The sequence below is a fragment of the Platichthys flesus genome, chromosome 9, assembly GCF_949316205.1.
Source record: "Platichthys flesus chromosome 9, fPlaFle2.1, whole genome shotgun sequence".
Classification (NCBI taxonomy): Eukaryota; Metazoa; Chordata; class Actinopteri; order Pleuronectiformes; family Pleuronectidae; genus Platichthys; species Platichthys flesus.
In genome coordinates this window covers 9,286,654-9,306,954 of record NC_084953.1, presented here as the reverse complement: position 1 = coordinate 9,306,954, position 20,301 = coordinate 9,286,654, and the positions used below count along the sequence as shown (strand labels likewise).

The window sequence follows — 20,301 nt, the reverse complement described above, 5'->3', positions numbered from 1 at the left end:
AGGAAACATTCCTGCAAATAAATTCCCCCCACAAAGTTACCAAAGACTTCCTGCTGCTCTCAACAACTTGCGGAGGACGATCATTACCCTAACATTTTCCCTCCGACTCCCTAACTTCCTTCACCTCTCTTCATTGTTTTTTCCCTCTCCTCCACTCGCCTCCCCCACCCTGTCTGCCTGTGCAGCTCTAAGTTATTGATAGTTTAAAGTTATGGGCTAATAATAAGATGGACACTGCATGGCCAGGAGCCTATTATACCCAGGTAATGGATAGCGTGCGGGTTTTGAATGACATTGCCTAGAGATTGGATGACGGAGAGTGGAGCGATTTATAGGCTATACCCAAAGAGCACCCCCTCCTCTCTCCAGTGCACACGCACACACAAACACACACGCACGCAAACACGGCCCCCGATGCTATTTATCTGCCTTGATAAGGAAGCAGATGAGGCATGCCGGTATTTATGGGGAAGATGTTCATAAAAAGTGCAGCCCTAGAGCAGGAAGTTAGAATCAACTCAGAGGAACAGCATATCCACTGAATATGCTCTGTGAGGGCTTCATCCGTTGTTAATACACTATAGTATATAATGTAATATTTAATTTTTACCAAAAATAATTTGGCACGAATATGAAATATTTGGGTTGTTTGACTTGTTTATGTCACTGCATCGATCAAAAATGAGTTTTGTGAAAATCTGAAATCATCAACATCACAACAGACAAATTAAGAAACAAGGAAACAGGCTCTGTTGTCGTCTACATAACAGAAAAAGTGTGATAGATACAGATGTCAAAGACGCTACTTCCAATCTATCATTTAACAAAAACAACAGTAAAATCCATAGCCCTGGTTACTGCAGTGAGTGCTGCAGGTTTGCATTAGTGCCATGTCTGCATAATGCTCATAATGGCCTCCTCAGGCCCCTGTTGAGGGAGATGCCAGCGACAGTAGAGACACTTGAGCCAGTGTTGTTGGGATGGAGGAGGAAGAGTAGGAGCAGAGAGGGCATCAGGGAGCACAGTGAAAAAGGTTTGTCAACATTATCTGTTTTATTGATTTAACAGTAAAAGCTTGCCGCTTAAGCTTTATGTTGCTATGGCTGGCCCCATTGAAAATACAACAGCTGCAAATACAAAATGATTTCTTAAAAAGAACTTGAGCATTCTTATTGATTTATTTTTATATTTTTATCTGCTGCCAGGCAGCTTGGGTTTTGCATGCATTATTATTTAAGTTTTACACATTTCATCATCTTTACGAGTGGTCATTAAGGTGGGACTATGTTAAACTGTGCTCTCACTCCCAAAGGGATCAATGGCACCGAAGGAGGGAAGACGGCTTGAAGCTATATGTAAGACCAGTGATGCTTTGAGATAAATGCTCGATGGCTCAGCATGCTAACATGCTCATGGTACTGCTAGCATGTGGATGTTTAGTACATATCACATTCACCATCTTAGTTTGGCAAATTTAAAGATCCATCCCCAGAGTTGTCAAGCCATTACATCGAAGTGCCTTTGACTAAGTGAGCAGACACGGCACAACAATAAGCAAACATATCAAAGTTCTCGAGGAGTACCCCTTTAAGTGTCACCACACCCCATGCGGACCAGAGAGCAGTGGGGTCAACAGAGTGTGTCATTGAAGCAGCTTGAAACCTGGTAGGGTTCCTCTTGTGTCCTGAACTGTGGAGGCTTTTCAAAGACGCTCTATGCAGCTCTATTATGCCAGAGCAGCTGGTTATTACCAGAGGGCTCCTCGGCTTCCCAGAAACCCTCATCAACACTCTCAAACAGACACGTGTACACACACACACAAACACACACACACACACACACACACACACACAGAGCAATAAAATACATTTTCAATTATCTAGGTTACTTTCTTTGGCCTCTTTAGGCAATTTGTTGGAACTTTTCGTCCTGTGCAGCTTGTGTGGCTGAAGAATCCAATCAGTGGTGCCAATACGTGGAGGAATCAATTTATTAAGAAAAATATAATTGTTATTGGGCTGAAAATATAAGTTTAAGGACCAGTTCTACGAGGATCAAACAGTGGTGTTACCATCGATGTATTGGAATTTATTTTAATTTTATGTAATGCACATTTATTTCTGACGCGTGGCAGAATTAAGAGCACCTGCAAAATATATAAATACATTTAATAAACTGAGTTAAAGTTTTCTCTCATGCTAATATGGGAATGGTTACGTTTTTAATTTATTCATCAAGCTATAACAAATTTTAACACCAGTGTCATCACTGGTGAATGATCCCCAAATGTGACATGAGCAAATCAAAAAATATAAAAATAGAACTTTTAATTTACTTGTTTTTATATGACCTTTAGAGGCTATGGCTGTGAATATTAAAATAGTTTGAATCACCGTTTAAAAATGAAATACACACATATCCAAACATTTATCATAAAAAGACTGGCTTAGTACAATGACAAGTGGGATGTGACTGACAAAATAAGGTCAGATAATGAATCTATGGTCTGGTGTTTTGTACTGAGAGAGTATAACAGAAAGACAGAAGAACAGAGAGGAGCCGTCCGAGAGCCCAGAGCATTAATTACTGTTGACACGTAAAAAATATAATTAGATATGAGAGGGAAACAGAAACTATTTATGGCAACCGAGGGGCCTTGCTTAATGATCAGACTACAGCTAAAACCTCTATTGATTTTCTTGTTAAATATACAGCTCAATTAAAGATACCGCTGATTAAAAGACAATTACAAATCGCAATGGTGGTTCTAGACATGCTGGGGAAGCTGGGTAATTTGAGGCCGCCCGCTGCAGATGGAGAACTGCACGTTTTCATCCTCCGCAGTGCAGTGGGAAATGAGGCTGCATAGGGTTTTTTTATTTTCTTTTCCATGTGAAAACCGGCATTTTTCAAAGCTGTGTCCAATTTTAGACAGAGCTGCGAGAGCCATGGATATGATAGTCATGGCAAAATTCAGTGTACAGTTAATACAGCGTGTTAATTTCTCAGAATGTGACAAACAACCTGCTGGATTTCAGCACTAAAAGCATAAAACCAACCCTGATTAAACACAAACAATAACAATAACACTGGCCTCTGAATACATGAAGCCGAATACGTCGAACAAACAATACAAATTGAATGCCGTCATTAAAATGTAGCTTAACAGAAGCTACACCGAGGTTCTTTTTCTCCGATCTGCATCAGCCTTGTCACTGACAAATAAGAACCTTGACAGTCTGTATAGCCTCACAACCCCAGAAGGGCAGAATTATATTATGTATAACAAAAAACCTTTCTGTTTTTCATTTAGGAAAAAGAAAACAGTTTAAATTCTATAAACCACTGAATTCTTTCATAAGTTTTGGTGGCGCATTATTTAGTTTCTACGCTATCACAACTGATAGAGGCAGCTTAAGAATGTTTAGGAACTTTTGGTTTTGTTACTAATGTTGCTGCATTAGTCATCAACAATATAATTGAATGAATCAATTATGTAGATATAAATTAATAAATAATACATTTTTATTCCTGTTTGTCACCTTTCCCTGGTGTTGGCCTTTAAATTGATTAGTTATGACAAGTTCAAATATGTGCATGTAACTGTGTGTGTGTATGTGTTTTTTTCTGTGTTTGTGTGTGTGTGTGTGTTTGTGTGTGTACCTGTAGGGAGTTGAGGAGGATGAAGATGTAGGCCATGACAATGGAGAAAGGCACCAAGACGCCGCACAGCCATGTTAATCCAAGGATGGGAAGCAACACCAGCACTGCTTTCACTGCAGCCCTGTGCTCCCAGACACACACACACACACAAAAAGAGAGAAACACAAACACACACACAGACACAAGTTACAGCACAAAAACAAATACATTTAAGCACACAAATATGAATGTTGTAAAACCTACAGACACACCAACACACACACACACACACACACACACACACACACACAAACATGCGCGCACACACACACACACATTGGCTGGACTGGCTGACTGAGCAGAACTTATTTAACACCAGATAAAATCAATCTAAGCATTCCCTAATAATTCTCCTTCCTCCCCAATCGCCCTCAGCTCAATTCTGGGTTTCTCAACTTTTCAGTTAATTTTGGACAAACCTGAGCGGCTTTGGCAAACGGCTTGTTCCATATACAACACTGTGCAGCTGGAAAGGCTCACTGGGTGACAACTTCCCACCTTAAATCCACCTTAATTCTGTTTAGAGTGGAATTAGCTTCTCACTCAGGTGACCGCCAAACCGCACCAGCTGTGTGTGTGTGTGTTCGCGTGTGTGTGACATGGCGGGCGGCGAGCCCTAGTTTATTCAGCGGAGGAATGTGTTTGAATTTCCGAGACGGCTGCCACCCAGGGGTGCCAAGTGGTTCAAGGCCTGCTTTGAAAACCTGCATAGAGCACCTTCTGTGAGCCGCGGTGGGCAGACATGGTGAGAGCAACATTTACACGTTAACATGAGATTCACTGATAGGATCATAAACAAGGATGTTGTGGTGATTGGACTGGAGCGCACACTCTGATAAACTAAAACCATTGATAAAACAGAAAGCACAGGGCAGTGATTGGGCTCATCAAGACACTGTTTCTGTAGTGAAGCAGTCAAAGAACACAACTTGTCAGGAGTTTAGTTTAGTTTTGTGTGGATTTAGATGGAGTATATAGAGTTATACTGATTAAACCTTAATTTTTATTTCATGCAGTATTCTAAGAGCTCAAGATAAACTTTCCCAATATCATTTAATCTCATAGACAATAATGCATTTAAGATGATTTAGATACAAGTTAAATGTTTATATTCTCACATCCCTTCATTTCAAAGAGGAACTTTTACCAACTAAATATTTTAGAGGCCTTTTTGGAATATCAATATTTGAATTAGAGTTCGATCAATATATAATATTCTTGAAGGACGGTAAAAGTGCTGTTTATGCGATGTTTCTGGAATAATACACATGAGATCAAAATCTAAATGACGGGTCAATAGGAGGTAAAAATAAAAAAGGCTTAACTGGCTTCATACCAGAAAACTTGTATTAAAATAATATCTTTATCTTGTCAACACTCACAGATATTGAAGAACTACATTGTCAGATTTTTAACAATTAAAAGCTTGCAGCCTTTTATACGTGCAGCACTAATGCAGCCCATTCAAAATACATTCCTCTCTAGTTTGATAAATGAGACCCGCTCTTTTAAAATGACAAATCCAATGTAAAATCTTGTGGCTGCTTTTTATTTGACGCCCAGTGACTACAGCTTGTCCAATCCAAGGCCTGAGGACCGGGTGAATTATCTTTAAGAAAAAACAGAGGACAAATGGCACCTCCTTGTGGTTGGTACCTGATCTGCTCGTAGGCTTGTTCCGCAGGACTGGTGCCCATGGCCAACATGATGGACCTTCTCTTGGCTGTGGAGATTGTGATGATGACCACCCTGGACAGTATCATGATATTTACCTGGAAATGAACAGAGAAACTATAAATCGAAAACAGAGGAAGGAGGTTTTTTTCATCGAAAATATTGAAAGATCTCAAGCTCACTTCTCATAGTGACTTGAGATGATGTTTATTGTGATTTGGTCCAATACAAATGAATTGAATCAAATGCATGAGGGAAAAAGAGAAAGACATGATGGAGATCTATAGGTTGACATATCTGTTTGAAGGAGAGGAAAGATAAGAGAATTGTCCAAAATGACTGATGTTCGAAGAAAAATCCATGCATTATTAATGTAAAACATTATATGGTGTTACCTCTAAACAATAACAAAAAGCATATTCTAACCATTTCCGTCTAGACAGGCTACACAATAGGATTACGATTTAATTTGCAAACCATGATGATGAAGATGACTGGCCCGGCAAAGCCCCAGATAACCCCGTTCTGGACACTGAGCCAACAGTAGCCGTCGGCAGAGTATTTGCCCGAGGCCGATGCCAGCGTGATGGTTACTATCAGCACCGGTAGACCTGAAGGGAGGGGGGGAGGGCAGGAGGGAGAGATGGAAAAATAAAAAAATGAGGAGGGGAATTAAGGAATAGATTATTAGGAAGAGGAATGAAAATCGGCAAAAGGTAGAAGAGATTGGAAATGTGGCTTTATGGTAAAACCACTGAGTTGTAAACAGCCAAAACGTAAGCAAACCTTAATTTTACTTTCAGATTTGAACTTCCTAAAACTAGAGCACATACAGATTACATTATCAGATATAACTGGGTTCTTTGTGGGTTTCAGCTGTGGTTTTAAGACGTCCTTTGCCATTAGGTGTTAATAACAATCCTTAACATTCACTGTCTATCTGTGTCGAGCCATTTTACCCCAGCCGATGAGATAGTAATATTTCATGTGTCGATCCTCGCTCAGGTTGACCGCCACCACCTTGCTCCAGAGCAGCAGACCCTCCACCAGCATCCAGCTAAATGCCGCCATGAAGAAGAGATGAAGCAGCGCTGCCACGAGTGTACACGCCACCTAAAAACACGCACACATGCAGATAGAGATTGATACAGGTTAGGTTGACACGACAAAAGAGCAGAAGGTAGAAAAGGCCTCGATGGCTGCACAACAAATCCACATACCAAGCAGTTGTAAACATAATCAGAGAAGTGTGCCTGTCTGCTGTTGGGTCATGTTTTTTGAGGGAGGAATGGTTTATCCCACACTGCTCTGCATTTACACAATTTGCAAAGGGGCAATTTTGTGTGGAAAATCCTCTGCCTCCAAAATAAGCAAAGCAAATTGACACGCACACAATGAGCGTTGTGGTGACCCAGAGGAAACTGAAATGACAAACTGTATCATCTATACACATGTCAAGTATTCATCTGTTCAAACATCTTTTTCAGTTTGAAAAAATAAACTCTTTACATTTAGGATTTTAGAGATACAGGTACGTGCTTTAACATCCAAGCAACAGTCAGCTCACACATTAGTTGTCTGATGCTAAAATAATCAACTTGAAGCGTTTATGGCAGAGTGGATGTGACACATTCCACTTTACACTTGTGAAACACACACAAAAACTAAATCTCAGAGATCAGCCATGTGTTGTTTAAGAGCAGCTCATTATCATGACTGATGAACGAGGAGCCAGTGGCCACTGATATCACATTTACACCCCTTAAGTCATAAATTACTTAATGTTGATGCATGATTTGGGTAAATTTGCTCTATGTTAGCGAAATCTATCAATAATATAAACCATGAGGTAATTTTAAACTGTGTTGTGTTTATTATTGTGTGATATCATCATTAGCTGGATTGAGCAAAACCTTGTTAAAAACTGAAAAATGACCTCCTTGATCGTCCGGTTCTATTAACGCACACATTTGATAAATTTCCCACAAGCGGCCATCTGCCTGCAGGGGTAAAGTCCACCCTGACATGACCTGGGGTCAAAGGACCAGGGGTCAAACCAACTACAGGTCATTGAGTGACCACAGACTGTGCTTTGCCTGATGGATGCGACAGTAGTGGTCACCTATGTCACATCAAGCCAAAGCATTTGTTTTCCTACGGACCACAGAGTGGAGTCCGATTTCAAATCTCATTAAGGCTGCTATAAATACGACAGTGATGTGTGTTAATTATAGGAGTTAACACTGCGAGGTAAACAAATCTTTAAATGTCATCATCTACAGTGGCTTGGTAATGATTGTACTTTAAACGTTATGGAAATTTAAGATAGAGTATTTTTTATATTTATAAGCTTTTTAAAAATCTTTTGGAAGTTCATTTTATTCTAATGTTGAATACAAATTTTCTAGTAGGACAATGTTTTAACCTTTACTCAAAAATATATTACCCTGCACTTAAATGATTTGTAGAGCGGCTCTCATTTTCAATATCTTGTTGAATCTTCTTTCAAAGGTTTGATCGAATCCGTCATGTAATTAGTCGCCTTTATTTATCCACAGCTCAACCTTTGGTGAACTAGCTTTAAACCCGATGCATTGTTCGATTAGAAGCAGATGTACCTTGTTGTGAATGGCTGAGCTGCTGCACAGCAGAATCACCTGGGCACAGATCAGAGCAATGAACAGGTTCTTATGAATGGACGTCCTATCAGATTTGGGGATACTGTGGAAAGAAAGAGAGGAGGTTGATGTCATTATTAAAATTAAAGTCTGGTGGAGTCTTCCCAGTATGGCCACAACTCTCTGCCAATGGACATTTTATACTCAGATTATCTGAGCTGTATTTATTCATAGCTAAGCCTTGAGCAGATTGAGACATTTTACTCAGCACTGACTCAGCCACAGTTTCACTAATATCCAAGGCTTTACAATGACCTCACTCTGATTAGCTTTGAATCTGTTTATGGTTTCTACTCATTCTTTCATCTATGTATTTATGTTGTTGGTATAAAGATGTTAAATGCTTAAAATGCATCAACTTTTTAAGTTTGTTATCTCCACCCAGGAAGTAATATTTCCATCTGTTTGTTCATCTGTCAGCAGGAATGCAAAAACTACAGAACTGATTTCCATGACACTTTGTTAATGGATGGGGCATGACCTCAACAGGACCATATTAGAGTCTGGAGTGGATTTGGACAAACGGGTGGATCTTCCACTTTCTTTACCATCGCGATATAGGGTGTTGGTGGATGTATGTGCTTCCAGGCGCCTTAGTCCAGTGGGTTTTCTTGTATATTTACATTCAGAATTCAATACTGTGATGGAGACCAGTATGTATATGACACACATACCATTCTTAAACATTACACCATCTCTAGCAACAAACACACACTGTCTTTATACGGTATTTAGATGGCATCAATATGTTCAATGTTTCCATTTCACCGTTTTCACACGGCATAAATGACACATGTTAAACCGGTTCAAGGAGGTAAATCAACTGAAGAGCTTTTCATTACCTCCTGATGGCCTCAGCCTATTTACACTCTTCTCATATCTGCATCGTTGCTTGCGACCACCATCATTTCACGTGTGATCATGGATCTGTGGACACGTATGCTCCACTCCGTGCTGTGTGGGTGTGCTGTGTGTATGAAGGCATACAGATGCATGTACATCACCATACTATAGTGTGTGTGTGTGTGTGTGTGTGTAGGTGTGTGTGTGTGTAATGCATGGCTGCGCTCTCTGATTTCAGGACAGTCATAAATCGCGAGGGCAGCTCCTCTCCAGCTGACTGTGATCCCTCAGTGACCCTAATGTTAATTAACAGCTGCAGAATGCCGCCATAAACCTTCAGAGTGGACTCACATGTAGACAGCAGTAATTACTGCATTAGCGCTGGTCAATACTCATACGAGCCTGAGGAACAGATCACGAGCAGCTACTGAGCCAAAAAGTTGCATCGCCGCTTCATACTTGTGCCTCATTGAAAAAGAGTGTTGACAAAACCGCAGCCACAACCTCTTTACTTACTGATACAGCGCACAAGGCGAATACACCATCATATAAAATAAATGTAGTGTAATCATTTCTGTTAGGTTATTACCGCTGATGTTGTGCTGCAGCAATTTCGATTAACCACAAGTGCCTGTTAATATAAAACCTTTGTTACGCTAACAGAATGTTGTAACATAATAAAGGGGCTAAGGCCATGTTGTTTGTAGTGTCTCAGAAAGCAGGCATCTATTTTAGCATCGCAGGTAAATGGGTAGGGAAGATCAGCTACTCACTCCAGCACAGTGAACAGCATCAAGGTCACCACGAGCGCACACAGGGACGCACCAGAGCCGACGAATGTCAGCTTGGTTAAAATAAGCTCTTCCTCAGGACTCCACTGGGATTAGACGGGGGACGGTAGTTGTGTGAGAGAGTGAGAGAAAAACAGTATTAAAAAAAAGAAGAGTGGACAAGTGGTTAAATCAGCAGCCGCACCATAACTGAAAAATCCTAGGTTTGATCCACATGACACTTTCTTAAAGACACTTAAAGCCAAACATGTAAAGTTCTGCTGATGCTTTTGTTTTTGCTTATTTGACTATCATTATGTACTTTGGATGGAAAGAACAGTTCCAATGCGTTCTTCAACAACATAGGCACACTAAGACTGCCACCTGCTGGATAATATAGTGTACTGCAAACCACAGCCACAATTTTAGGGGTTAAAATTCTCAACTGGGATTAAGATTACACATCAGCAAAATATATTAGGAAGTAAATCATTGTTCATGCTTCCGGATTCTAAAAACACTACTCTTATGACGAATATAACAACTACCTCATGTGACCAGTATTATACTAATGCTGATAATAATTAAGTTCTCATTATGTTTATCACAATGTAAATTTGACGTTTGACTTTCAATTGAAGTTTACATTTTCCCCTCAAGCAACCTCTATGTCAGTGTGTGTGTGATTTAAACCACTACATCATAACTCATCTCATGAGTTACCTTCGACTCCAGGTAATTCATCAGCACTGCAAAATTTGTGGTGTGGTTACATAGACAGGAAGTGACACCGGAGCCGGCATAGGTCACTCTGCAGCCAACACTGGACCAGCTATTGGTGTGAGTGTGCCTGTAAAGCACAATACACACAAGCACAGACACACACACACAAAGTCAGCAATTCATTTCATAGAGCAGAGACGTTTAGGTTTAAATATAAAGAAAGGCTCAATATCTATCTTAGGATACATCATGTGTGTATCTATTATATTTAATTGTTGTATTTCAGATTACAGACACATTTAAACACATTTTAAGACTAAGTTTCCCCGACAGACCACATCTCTATTGGAATAACACATTAATTTGTCAGGTCTGGTTACGTGACTTTGTTTATGCTGTTGGTCAAACTTACATCAGGCTGAAATTCCAAAAGGCACAGACAGGAGATACTTTCTGTGAATACTCCACCTAGAAACAGAAACATGTGTTTACACTTGTTTTCCTTCCCTTTCGGTCTCTCTCTCTTAATATATGGCACTGGACTCGGACCAGCCAACAGTGACATGGATGAAAGCCACATGCTTTTGGCTGGGAGAGGAAAATTCCTTTGCGGCTTTATTTGGCGAGATTAACAAAGGGCAACAAATCAACTATGACTCAACTGCTATCCACATACAAGAGCTATCTTTAAAAGAATGTCTATCGTCAGAAGAAATTCCACTTGTTTCACTTGTGGAATTTTCAAAACAACAATCTCTATCTCAACCGTTTTCGGAAGTCGCAGTCTCAAATTAGGACCGTTAAACCTGAAACATTGATTTGTATCACTCGGCTGCCAACGAGAGCTGCCCAGAGGAGACTGCATTTGATCCAACCTTGTCAAATCAGTCAAGACGCTAAAATATTTATACCGTACCACATGCGATGAAAAGAGGGTGTACTGGACAGCCACGGGGATGGTTTGGGCCGTGGAGGGATCGCGGATGGAAGCTGATATGACAGCAGATGCCAGGTGACCTGAGGGCATTCTGAAAATAACGGATTTCATTTACATGCCCTAAAACATAAAGGTTATTATGAATTAAACAAAACAAACCATTGTCAGGTGTCCAATTAATCGTTACTCTTTCAAAATGAAGAATGAATGAAGAATCCAAAGTGTCAGAACATCTTTGTTATTTCAAAACATTGGGGATTTGTCTGTATTCTGCCACAATTTAAGTTGAGTGCAATTTTGTCATTATCTCAAATGAAATAGAGGAAAAAGAACATAGATTTAATTTTACAAATTTTAACTCTTCAATTTAAACATTTTGGATTTATTTCTCCCCTAAATATAGAATTAAGCAAAAAACGAATTAAATAACGGCAATGTTGTGTTGCCACTGACGTTTGTTTGTTAAGTACGATTCAATGTTCTGACTCTTTTTCGTAACAGGCAGGAAACCTTTAAGTAGAAAATAAGGCGACAGAAAAACACAACCAACCTTTCAGTTCTCTCTTGGTGACTCAGTGCAGGTTCCTGTGCCCCAGACTCAATCTCACTCAGATGGCTGTAGTGGGTATGAATAAACACCACTTCCTCATTTCCTAGGTAGAGAAAGAAGGAGAAGCACAACAGATTTATTTGTATTCTTAGTGAGCATCACTTCAGCTGCAGCAGCGTCACACATTTGCACTCAACATAAGTCATGCAATACAAATGTTATGTGTATTGTGTTTTTTGTGAAAGTGAGTGAATGTGTACGTGTGTTGTTGTTGTGTGTGTGTTTCCCACCGAGGGTGTGTATCCTCTGGAGCTCAGTGTCAGGGATTACCAGCTCATCCTGACCATTGGTGCTCGTGGAGCTGAAGCCGACCACAGACGGTTTGAAGACCTGACGACCGTGATCTTCAGATAACTTTTGCCATTTCATGAACACATCTGGCAGCAAAGGCAGCAGAGGACAACAATACACGAGCACAACAGTTGAGATACATTAATATATAATCACATAATATAATACATGTTTGACTCATCAGTGTATTTAGATTACTCCCTGGATTATGTAAGCACTGTAAACAATAGGAGAGGAAGTAGTGCAACACACTTAAAAACAACAGAATAGCCTAAAGACAAATATACAATAGACACTGATGCAATATCCAGAAACATCACATCAATAGTCAATAGTGTCAGACAATATTGCAAACAAAATATATGACTGTGAACTCCTAGGTTCTATTTTTTTTGGCACCTTCTGTATTTGGAACCTAATTGATATTTACCTTATTGTTTTCAAGATGTTTATCTTACCTATGTTCTTGGTAGAAAGGGTGAAGCCTCTTCTCTCAGCAGACAACATGTCTGCAAGAGCTTCTGTGAGACGGTCAATGCTCTCGACAATAGTAAAGGGCCCCACGCTGACCTGTAAAAGAAATACAGACCAACATGAATTAATTAAGAGGGAGTTTCATAGAGAAGAAGGAACCATTTCCTGGTTTAAGAATTGTGACTAAGAAATCTTAACCTCATCCCTTAAAATGTATGTTTTTTGGCTGAATTTAAGTTGCAAATGGGATTTCATCATGCAGCCAGTTTGGTGCCAACTATTTCCCAGACAACACATTAACTGTTATCTTAGAATAAAATAAGAATGAATAAATTGAGTCAGAAAATCTGTTATCAATTACAGCAAAGTGAGTCTTTGACAAATTAAGACAAATTAACACAGGTCACTGCCTCACCCCATCCTCCGTCAGGCCCATCCACTGTGTGGCCATGCTGGGCTCCAGCATCACACTTGCTGCCTTCACATAGTTAGAAGTAATGGAGACCATGACCTCTGCTGCATCGTGTCCAGCTGAGTGAGTACTAGCTGCTGCAGTCAGGCCCGTCTCAATCATCTGGGAGAGGAAGAGGACGTCACTGGAGGAGAGGACGTTTGGGTCACCGGCCTCCATGGCTTGCAGGACAACCTGCGACAGTTTCTGCAGCAAGCGCAGATCTCCGCCCCAGGAAGTGTTGACGCTCAGCTCCTCGATCACCTGAGAAAAAGATGAATAAATTATGTTTTCAAACTGTAACTGTGTGCAATGTGCTACTCTCAGTAGTTGAGATACCTCTGCAAATCACACAAATTCTTACTGCACCAGTCGAGTGATGATGTGCTCCAGACAGCAAACTGTTCAACTCACGCGTTTAGTCAGAGGATTCTTGCCCAGTCTGTTGAAGAACGGTGTCTTCGGTAAACTGAAAACCTCCAGCACTTCTGCATATAGACAAATTATTGCAACACAATGCAAACAATTAACAGCAATATGACACACAACAGCCTTAGATTATCAGATGTACTTTTTTATATTGAAAATGTGGACAATTTACAATTTATGTAAATGTTACAATTTACAAATTGAAAAATCACCATATTATGTTAAGGATAAAAAAATACCAACATTTACTGATGTAATTTACAGTGTTACCTTTCTTAAACTGGCAGACAGCCCCTCTGAATGAGTCACACTTGGCCACGCTGCAGTCCTCCACAGCCGGGTCAAAGATGCCACAGTCCACATCAGACTGAGAACTGTGGAACAACTTAAAGGAGAACGTTTGATTCTCGATAGAATTTCCATCCTCCAAGAGCGGATTGGATAACACAGTGAAGTTACCTGGGGAAGGAAATAGTGAAGGTTATTCTCAATGTTAAATTCCAAGATGCTCAAAGATGCAAACATAAGACTTAACGTGATGTCCAGTCAAAGCTGTGTAGATAATTCCACACTTCACAATTTTCTTATAAAGAGATTATTATAAAGATTTTCAAGATATATGCTGTCATGTCAACATAAAACTAAAACTACACAGCATCACTAATAAAAATGTTAATTATTTATGTTAATATATTCTTTTAGTTTCTATTTTTTTCCTAATTTGGCTGTGTAAAAACCTGGAGAATTTTTTTTAATTAAAATGTTAACATGCATTTAAATAGATGTTAAATACTTGAAATACACCTGATGTTAAGAGTCTCTGCAATCTGTGCCTGGAATAGCTGCTTCCAACATATTCAAGTGAGGAGAACACAGAGCACCAGCTGCCCCATTTCTAGAGACCTTCAGAATCCATTGTGTGCACCGGCTCTTTAATGCAGTTTGTATACACGTCGCCGCGGATTGGGCAACACCTCTAAACCGACCTCAAAGCCAACTGCACTTTCAAGCAACATGTCGTTCAACTTGGAAACCGAGTTTGTCACAGCATTCATACAAATGATTGTTCTTTTCTTGTATCTTTACTGCTGGTAATGCAGTGGGAAGTGCACACGGACCTGAAAAGCTGCCAGTTTTGCATTGCCAGGTGAAAAACTTGTGCAAATAGTTTTGACATTGAACGCACCCCTGCTGCCGTTTCAAGCATAGCGGTGACATTTATAAGCAAACAAATAACAGAACGTGGGTCTTGGTCTAGGGCACTTGATAGCGGCTGATGATGAAATGACAAGCGGTTGAAAGGACAGACCAGCTGCAGTTATAGTGTGTATGACTGAACTGGTCTGATGAGGAAGAGGAGGGGAGAAAATAAAAGGTCTGACAGGCTGGTGAGAACTGCCTTGTTGGTTTAAGTCCTGAGACAAATTAAAGATTCAAGGCCTGATGCACATTCCCTGGCTCTAGTTAATTATTTCTAAAACCCTGTTAAATGAATCCCTGTATTCTAACTTACAGTCACTGGAGGAGTAAAAGCGTACGATCCTTTGTCCAGATTCAGCTTCAGGTGGGTGGGGGTTGGGAGCCTCAGTGCTCACTGGGGAGCATGATGTCAGAGCGAGAGAAGTTTGTTTTTTAGGGTGGGATACACAGTGACGTGAGTTACAAAACATTTACAAGAACCGCTGGGAGCTCTAACATTTGCCAATTACAACTTGGTCACCATCTCCCATCTTTATTGAAGGGAGAGAAGCAAAGCGACAGATTTCCTCTTTACTTCAGTTTAATTAAATGTCTAATACTGGAAAGGGAAAATAGCAAGTGTGTGTGTGTAGGCAGGTTTGCCAAAGCTCACAAATTGAGAAGTAACACGGGATATCCTCAAGAAGCTTTTTAACTGTTCCCAATCTGAGAAATACAACACTGAGTATCTGCCAATGCCGACTCCTGATGTTTATATTTTCCAGGATTTTCACAGCAGCTTTTGATTAATTCCAGCATTGTATAAAAACGTGCACATACAATAAGCCTAAGTTATATAAGTAGTTTGTCACAGTATTCTCCACTATATGTCGGTGCTGGTAATGCAGTGGAAAGTGTGGAATAACCTGAACAGCTGCCAGGTTTGCATTGCCAGGTGCATTTGTGTGTTGGAGAGAACATCAATCTGAGGGCTGGGTTGGAAAATTTATGATATAATATAATAAAATGGGTGAACTTGGCAGCTCACCTGTCTTTTAAAACACTAGCACACTGTAGCTATAGATCACAGTGTTTCCCATAAACTAGCTCGGCTGTTGGAAACATTGGATCAGGACACTATTAAAAAGGAGCAATATGCAAGAATTGGCCGACTGTCGAATTTACCCAAATGAGCAAAAGGTGGGGGGTGTCCACCCATATTATAAGACTCAAGGAAATGCACACTGGCCAGCACCAAAGATGGACTGGCCATCGGGCATACAGGGACAAATCCTGATGGGCCGCGTCTTCAGTGGACTTTCAACAAACTGTTTCATCAGCCCTTTTTCTGTGTGTTCTTGCCATCAGGCTTTGCATGAATTGTCCTGCTGCATGCATGTTCCAGGACTGGGTTCACTGGTAGCATTTAAGGATTACTTGGATTCATTTCTGCACATTCGGATTATATTTGAGCTGATTTTTGAACATTAGACCTATAGAATATCAGCAATATTACATCCACATTACCCTTTAACTTCAAATTCTTATCTACCATTTAGCTATAAAATGTGTCACGTGTCTTGACATATAACAGCAACAGTTTACTCTTCCTTTGTTGAATATTTTTGTCTCAATGTGAACTTCAAAATAACTATTTCCTCAAGTTATTTACTGTTGACTATTTCAATGAGGGTGGTGGTTTAAGACTGGTAGTCAAGGCATGTTATTCTGTGTATGTGAGGCCAAATTTACATTCTATTCATCAATTACATCATGATTGGCCCAAAACAGTGATATGAGAGGACTTTATGTGCCGGATAAGATGGGACGAAGTCGGGGAACATTTGGACCTCGTTATTCCTGTGATTTCCTCGCAGGTTTTATTTTACTTGAAAGCCATATGGGTGGAGTTAACACATCAGGCCAGCTCAGTTCTTGGCATGTTACTGAAACGTGTATAGTCCTCAATGACTCTCGTGCTCCGTGTGATTGTTACTCTGCATAGCAACCCCACCCAGCCCTAGTTCCAACTGCAAACGTGTAAACATCATGTTGAACTTTATATTTTGCTATGTTATCTATTCCTTGGTTTTGATTCTTGTTATACTTCAGGTTTCCCACAGTCCTCGTGCAGAATCCTGACTAATTTACCTTGACACGGGCTGTCTCCCTGCAGCGCTGTAAGGGAGGACTCTATTTCCATGGCTGCTTCACTCCACTTGAACACCAGCCCAGAGGAAATGAGCGAGCACTCTTTTTCCATGGTGAGGATTTCGCTGCTATCCAGTACCCGATCCCAAATGTGCAGCTCGGTGATGCTCCCTGAGAATGACTCATCCTTCTTAAATGAGCCCCCAAACGTGTCCTGCTCTTGTCCAATAATGAAAAGGCCATCAGGTCCAATGCTCTCAGCGTTGTTCAGGCCTTCACCCCCGAAACGTCCAAGGTCAGTATACAGTGCCCAGCGTCCACCACTTTGGGTCCAAGAAACGCAAACTGAGTGCCAGGAGCCGTCATGGGCAAAGGCTTCATGGTAAGGCCCATGAATGCCATGGACCATCAGAGCCAGCTGCACAGGCTTTCCCTGGATCACGTTCGCTCGGAGCTGGAACTCATTAATATACGACTGGATGGAATAAGAGAAGATGGTAGAAATTCCAAAGCAGTTGGGATCGAGGCGGAGACGGGTGCAAACGGTCACTGAGCCCATGGAGGAGAACTTGTGCCGGAGACGGGCGTGCTTCTTGTCCGAGCGCCCGCTGAATTCCAGAATCAGGGTGTCGGAGGAGCCTTTGGTTTCACCCGACAAAGAGAGAAGAGAGAGGCATTACTATGAAGGACAGATCCTGGCACGGCTCTCGGAAAAGATGGAACCTAATCAATAAAATTCCACTTGGTCATCCAATTCCTACTGTAAACTTGGAAACATTTATTCACTGTGGCTAGGAGTGTTTTATGACAGCATCATTAGTCCTATTTGGATTCGAGTGGACAGCAATGCATCTTAGACAACAAAAACAGTATTCAAAAAGAAAGGCTGCTGACATAAGTGTAAACAAATGGCGCACTGGACCTACTTTTCAGATAAGTGATAACTTTCCTGGCAATCCAGACAGGTTGAGAGATGTTCAGAGACTTTAAGAAGTTGGTTAGGTTTTGTTTCTCTTCTGAGCTGGTGACTGCAGCTAAGGCCCCAGATCGCTGATCACAGACCTCCCCTGCACTGCTCCACTGCAGGCGATCCGGCACATACTCATAATAGAACTCATCGTAGGTCAAGGTCCTGGTTTCCAATGTGAAGGCTGTTCAAAGAAGAGAGACGAAGAAATTAACAGCGATACCTGCAAGACAGCATCGGTAAAAGTTCAGGCTGAATTCTGATAGGTTTGAGTGGTATGATCAATGCTATATCTTCTAAATTAAGAACGTGTTGTAGGATACCAATTAGTACCAGTTAAATGTTTTACGGTGAAAGTGATACTAACTGATAGTTAGAGAAAACTTTAATACAAATTAAAGTGCGTTTTCCAGCACCACTGATTAAAATAAACAAATATTAGGAGCAGGGCACCATTTTTCATCAAGTTGGTGGCATTCATTTTTCAGTCGTGTGTGAGTTTGCAGCCTAATGTAATAATTTGAGGAAAGTTATACATACTGATGTTTTCATCACTGCCACAGAAGTTTGAGAGATGTTTAGGCCACATCCTTATTATACATCAAGATGTATTCACCTAACTGAATAGAAATGCACTTCGTGTGAACTTGCATGCAGCTGACGACCAAATAGTGACGTGAATCTCCCAAATAACCCTGAACCCCATTGCACTCGTTTTTTTCTGCCTCTCAAATCTTATGCAAGACAGTTTTAGGAAATTGGGAAATTTTATCGGGTCCTCACTTTGGGTTCAGAGGTTCATGGTAGAATTTGGTTTAAATTCTGTTTAAGGATTGAGGTTGGTCATTTAAAGACTCACAAGCTGTGAAGGTTGAGGTTAGAACAAGGGGCTAGGGAATGCATTATGACAACAAGGGTCCAGAAAGGTTTATAAATATAAACGTGCGTGTTTCAGAGATGAACCGATCCTAGAATTTCTCCGGACTTTGCATTTCACATATGCAGAACGCAGCAGGAGATGGTCTGGGTCAGACGCGCTCACAACAACAAGAAGATGTCCAGAACAAACATGAAGGACGCGAGAGACATGACCTTTAATTTCCACTGTGGCGAAGCAGCTGTTCGGCTGACAGCACATTGACACTGACAGTCCCTGACCACCAAAACCGACTTCCTCGTTGTCTCCTACACGTATAGCAACTCTTTCCCAAGGTATTTAAGTTCTTCTAGTTTTGCGTTTGCCGTGTTTTCCTATTTTGGTTTCACGTGAACTCACTACGACATTTTTTACGAAACCTTTTACTTAGGGGGGCTGCAGGAAAAGTTCCGGAAAACCGAGCAGCTCCTCTGGGAAATGTCTGAAGTTCAATGCAGGTCTGAAAGCAACTTTAGAGAAATGCAACTACATGAAATATGATGTAATTTTTTTTATTTTGTTTGAAATATAAAATAGGGATAAAGATGACGAGAAATATTTTAAAGCACTTTAGCATTCATGCTAGTTAGCTCTTTAGTAAGAGCTCGTTATCGTTTTTTATGGCTAGGTAGCTAGGTTAGCTTCTTCTTCTTCTTCTTACCTTTGGTTAAATAACAAAAAAAAGCTTAAAAAGACATTTAAAAAATGACTCACCTGAGATACAGCTGTGAAAACAGACCTGAAATATAAATAGAAGTTTAGCTCATCGTTGAAGCCACAGAACAAAGTTTCCTTTACTTGGAAATTAGCTTAACACACAACAGGTGTTAATGATCTCCAGACATTATAAAAACACACCTATTACAAACTAAGAAAAAACATAACAACACAGACAACATAACATGTATTCTGAACATTGTAGTATTATTATTTTGTTTGTGTACATATTTACTACATGTACCAGCATTATAATTCCTCCATGTTCCACACAAACAAGTGGTATTCATATTTGACCATTTAGAGGTTTTCTACACAACTTTCCTGAAATGAAAAATCTCCATGCTAACACGTTTTGAAACACACAAACACACACATAAAGGAGTATGTACTTACAAGCAGGCCAAACTTTGGCAACAACAACCTGTGCATCCTGGAAAAACACATCCTCGTTAGCTGTGGACGAAGAGCAGCAGCATCTGACTGTCGTTATTGTGACACTGGACAAAAAGTGACGAGCCACACAAACCCGGTGTTTACCTGAAATCTGCGTCTCGTGACAAACTAACTTTTTTGTTTTTGGCGCGTCTCCTCCTTCCAGTTCCGCAGCTCGTGTGAACGCAGCATCCAGAGCCGCCTGCTGAGCGCGTTTCCCCTCCGAGCTGCTCCCACCACAGATCCCAGCTCCGCAGAGCACGAGGGAGGATGAAGCGGAGGAGGCTGCAGGGAGGAGTGGGTGGAAACCTGCAGCCTGCACTGGGATAACTAAAGTGCGGTTCCAGGACCTCC

General features: G+C 40.7%; 1 protein-coding gene across 1 annotated transcript in view; it reads right to left on the bottom strand.

Moving 5' to 3' along the window:
* LOC133960363 (adhesion G-protein coupled receptor D2) overlaps window positions 1-20,191 on the bottom strand; it is an 81,541-nt gene extending 61,350 nt beyond the window's left edge. Inside the window, exons 1-20 of the mRNA XM_062394891.1 lie at window positions 20,053-20,191; window positions 19,909-19,968; window positions 19,510-19,534; window positions 17,839-18,063; window positions 16,913-17,551; window positions 13,853-14,041; window positions 13,568-13,641; window positions 13,118-13,417; window positions 12,687-12,798; window positions 12,168-12,314; window positions 11,878-11,980; window positions 11,307-11,418; window positions 10,803-10,858; window positions 10,391-10,517; window positions 9,671-9,774; window positions 7,995-8,097; window positions 6,336-6,489; window positions 5,854-5,987; window positions 5,359-5,474; window positions 3,664-3,784 (exon numbers count right to left, since the gene is read on the bottom strand). Coding sequence (XP_062250875.1) covers window positions 3,664-3,784; window positions 5,359-5,474; window positions 5,854-5,987; window positions 6,336-6,489; window positions 7,995-8,097; window positions 9,671-9,774; window positions 10,391-10,517; window positions 10,803-10,858; window positions 11,307-11,418; window positions 11,878-11,980; window positions 12,168-12,314; window positions 12,687-12,798; window positions 13,118-13,417; window positions 13,568-13,641; window positions 13,853-14,041; window positions 16,913-17,551; window positions 17,839-18,063; window positions 19,510-19,534; window positions 19,909-19,959 — 2,892 coding nt within the window. The 5' untranslated portion in view covers window positions 19,960-19,968; window positions 20,053-20,191. The remainder of the gene's footprint in view (window positions 1-3,663; window positions 3,785-5,358; window positions 5,475-5,853; window positions 5,988-6,335; window positions 6,490-7,994; window positions 8,098-9,670; window positions 9,775-10,390; window positions 10,518-10,802; window positions 10,859-11,306; window positions 11,419-11,877; window positions 11,981-12,167; window positions 12,315-12,686; window positions 12,799-13,117; window positions 13,418-13,567; window positions 13,642-13,852; window positions 14,042-16,912; window positions 17,552-17,838; window positions 18,064-19,509; window positions 19,535-19,908; window positions 19,969-20,052) is intronic.
* Between the last annotated feature and the right edge of the window lie 110 nt (window positions 20,192-20,301).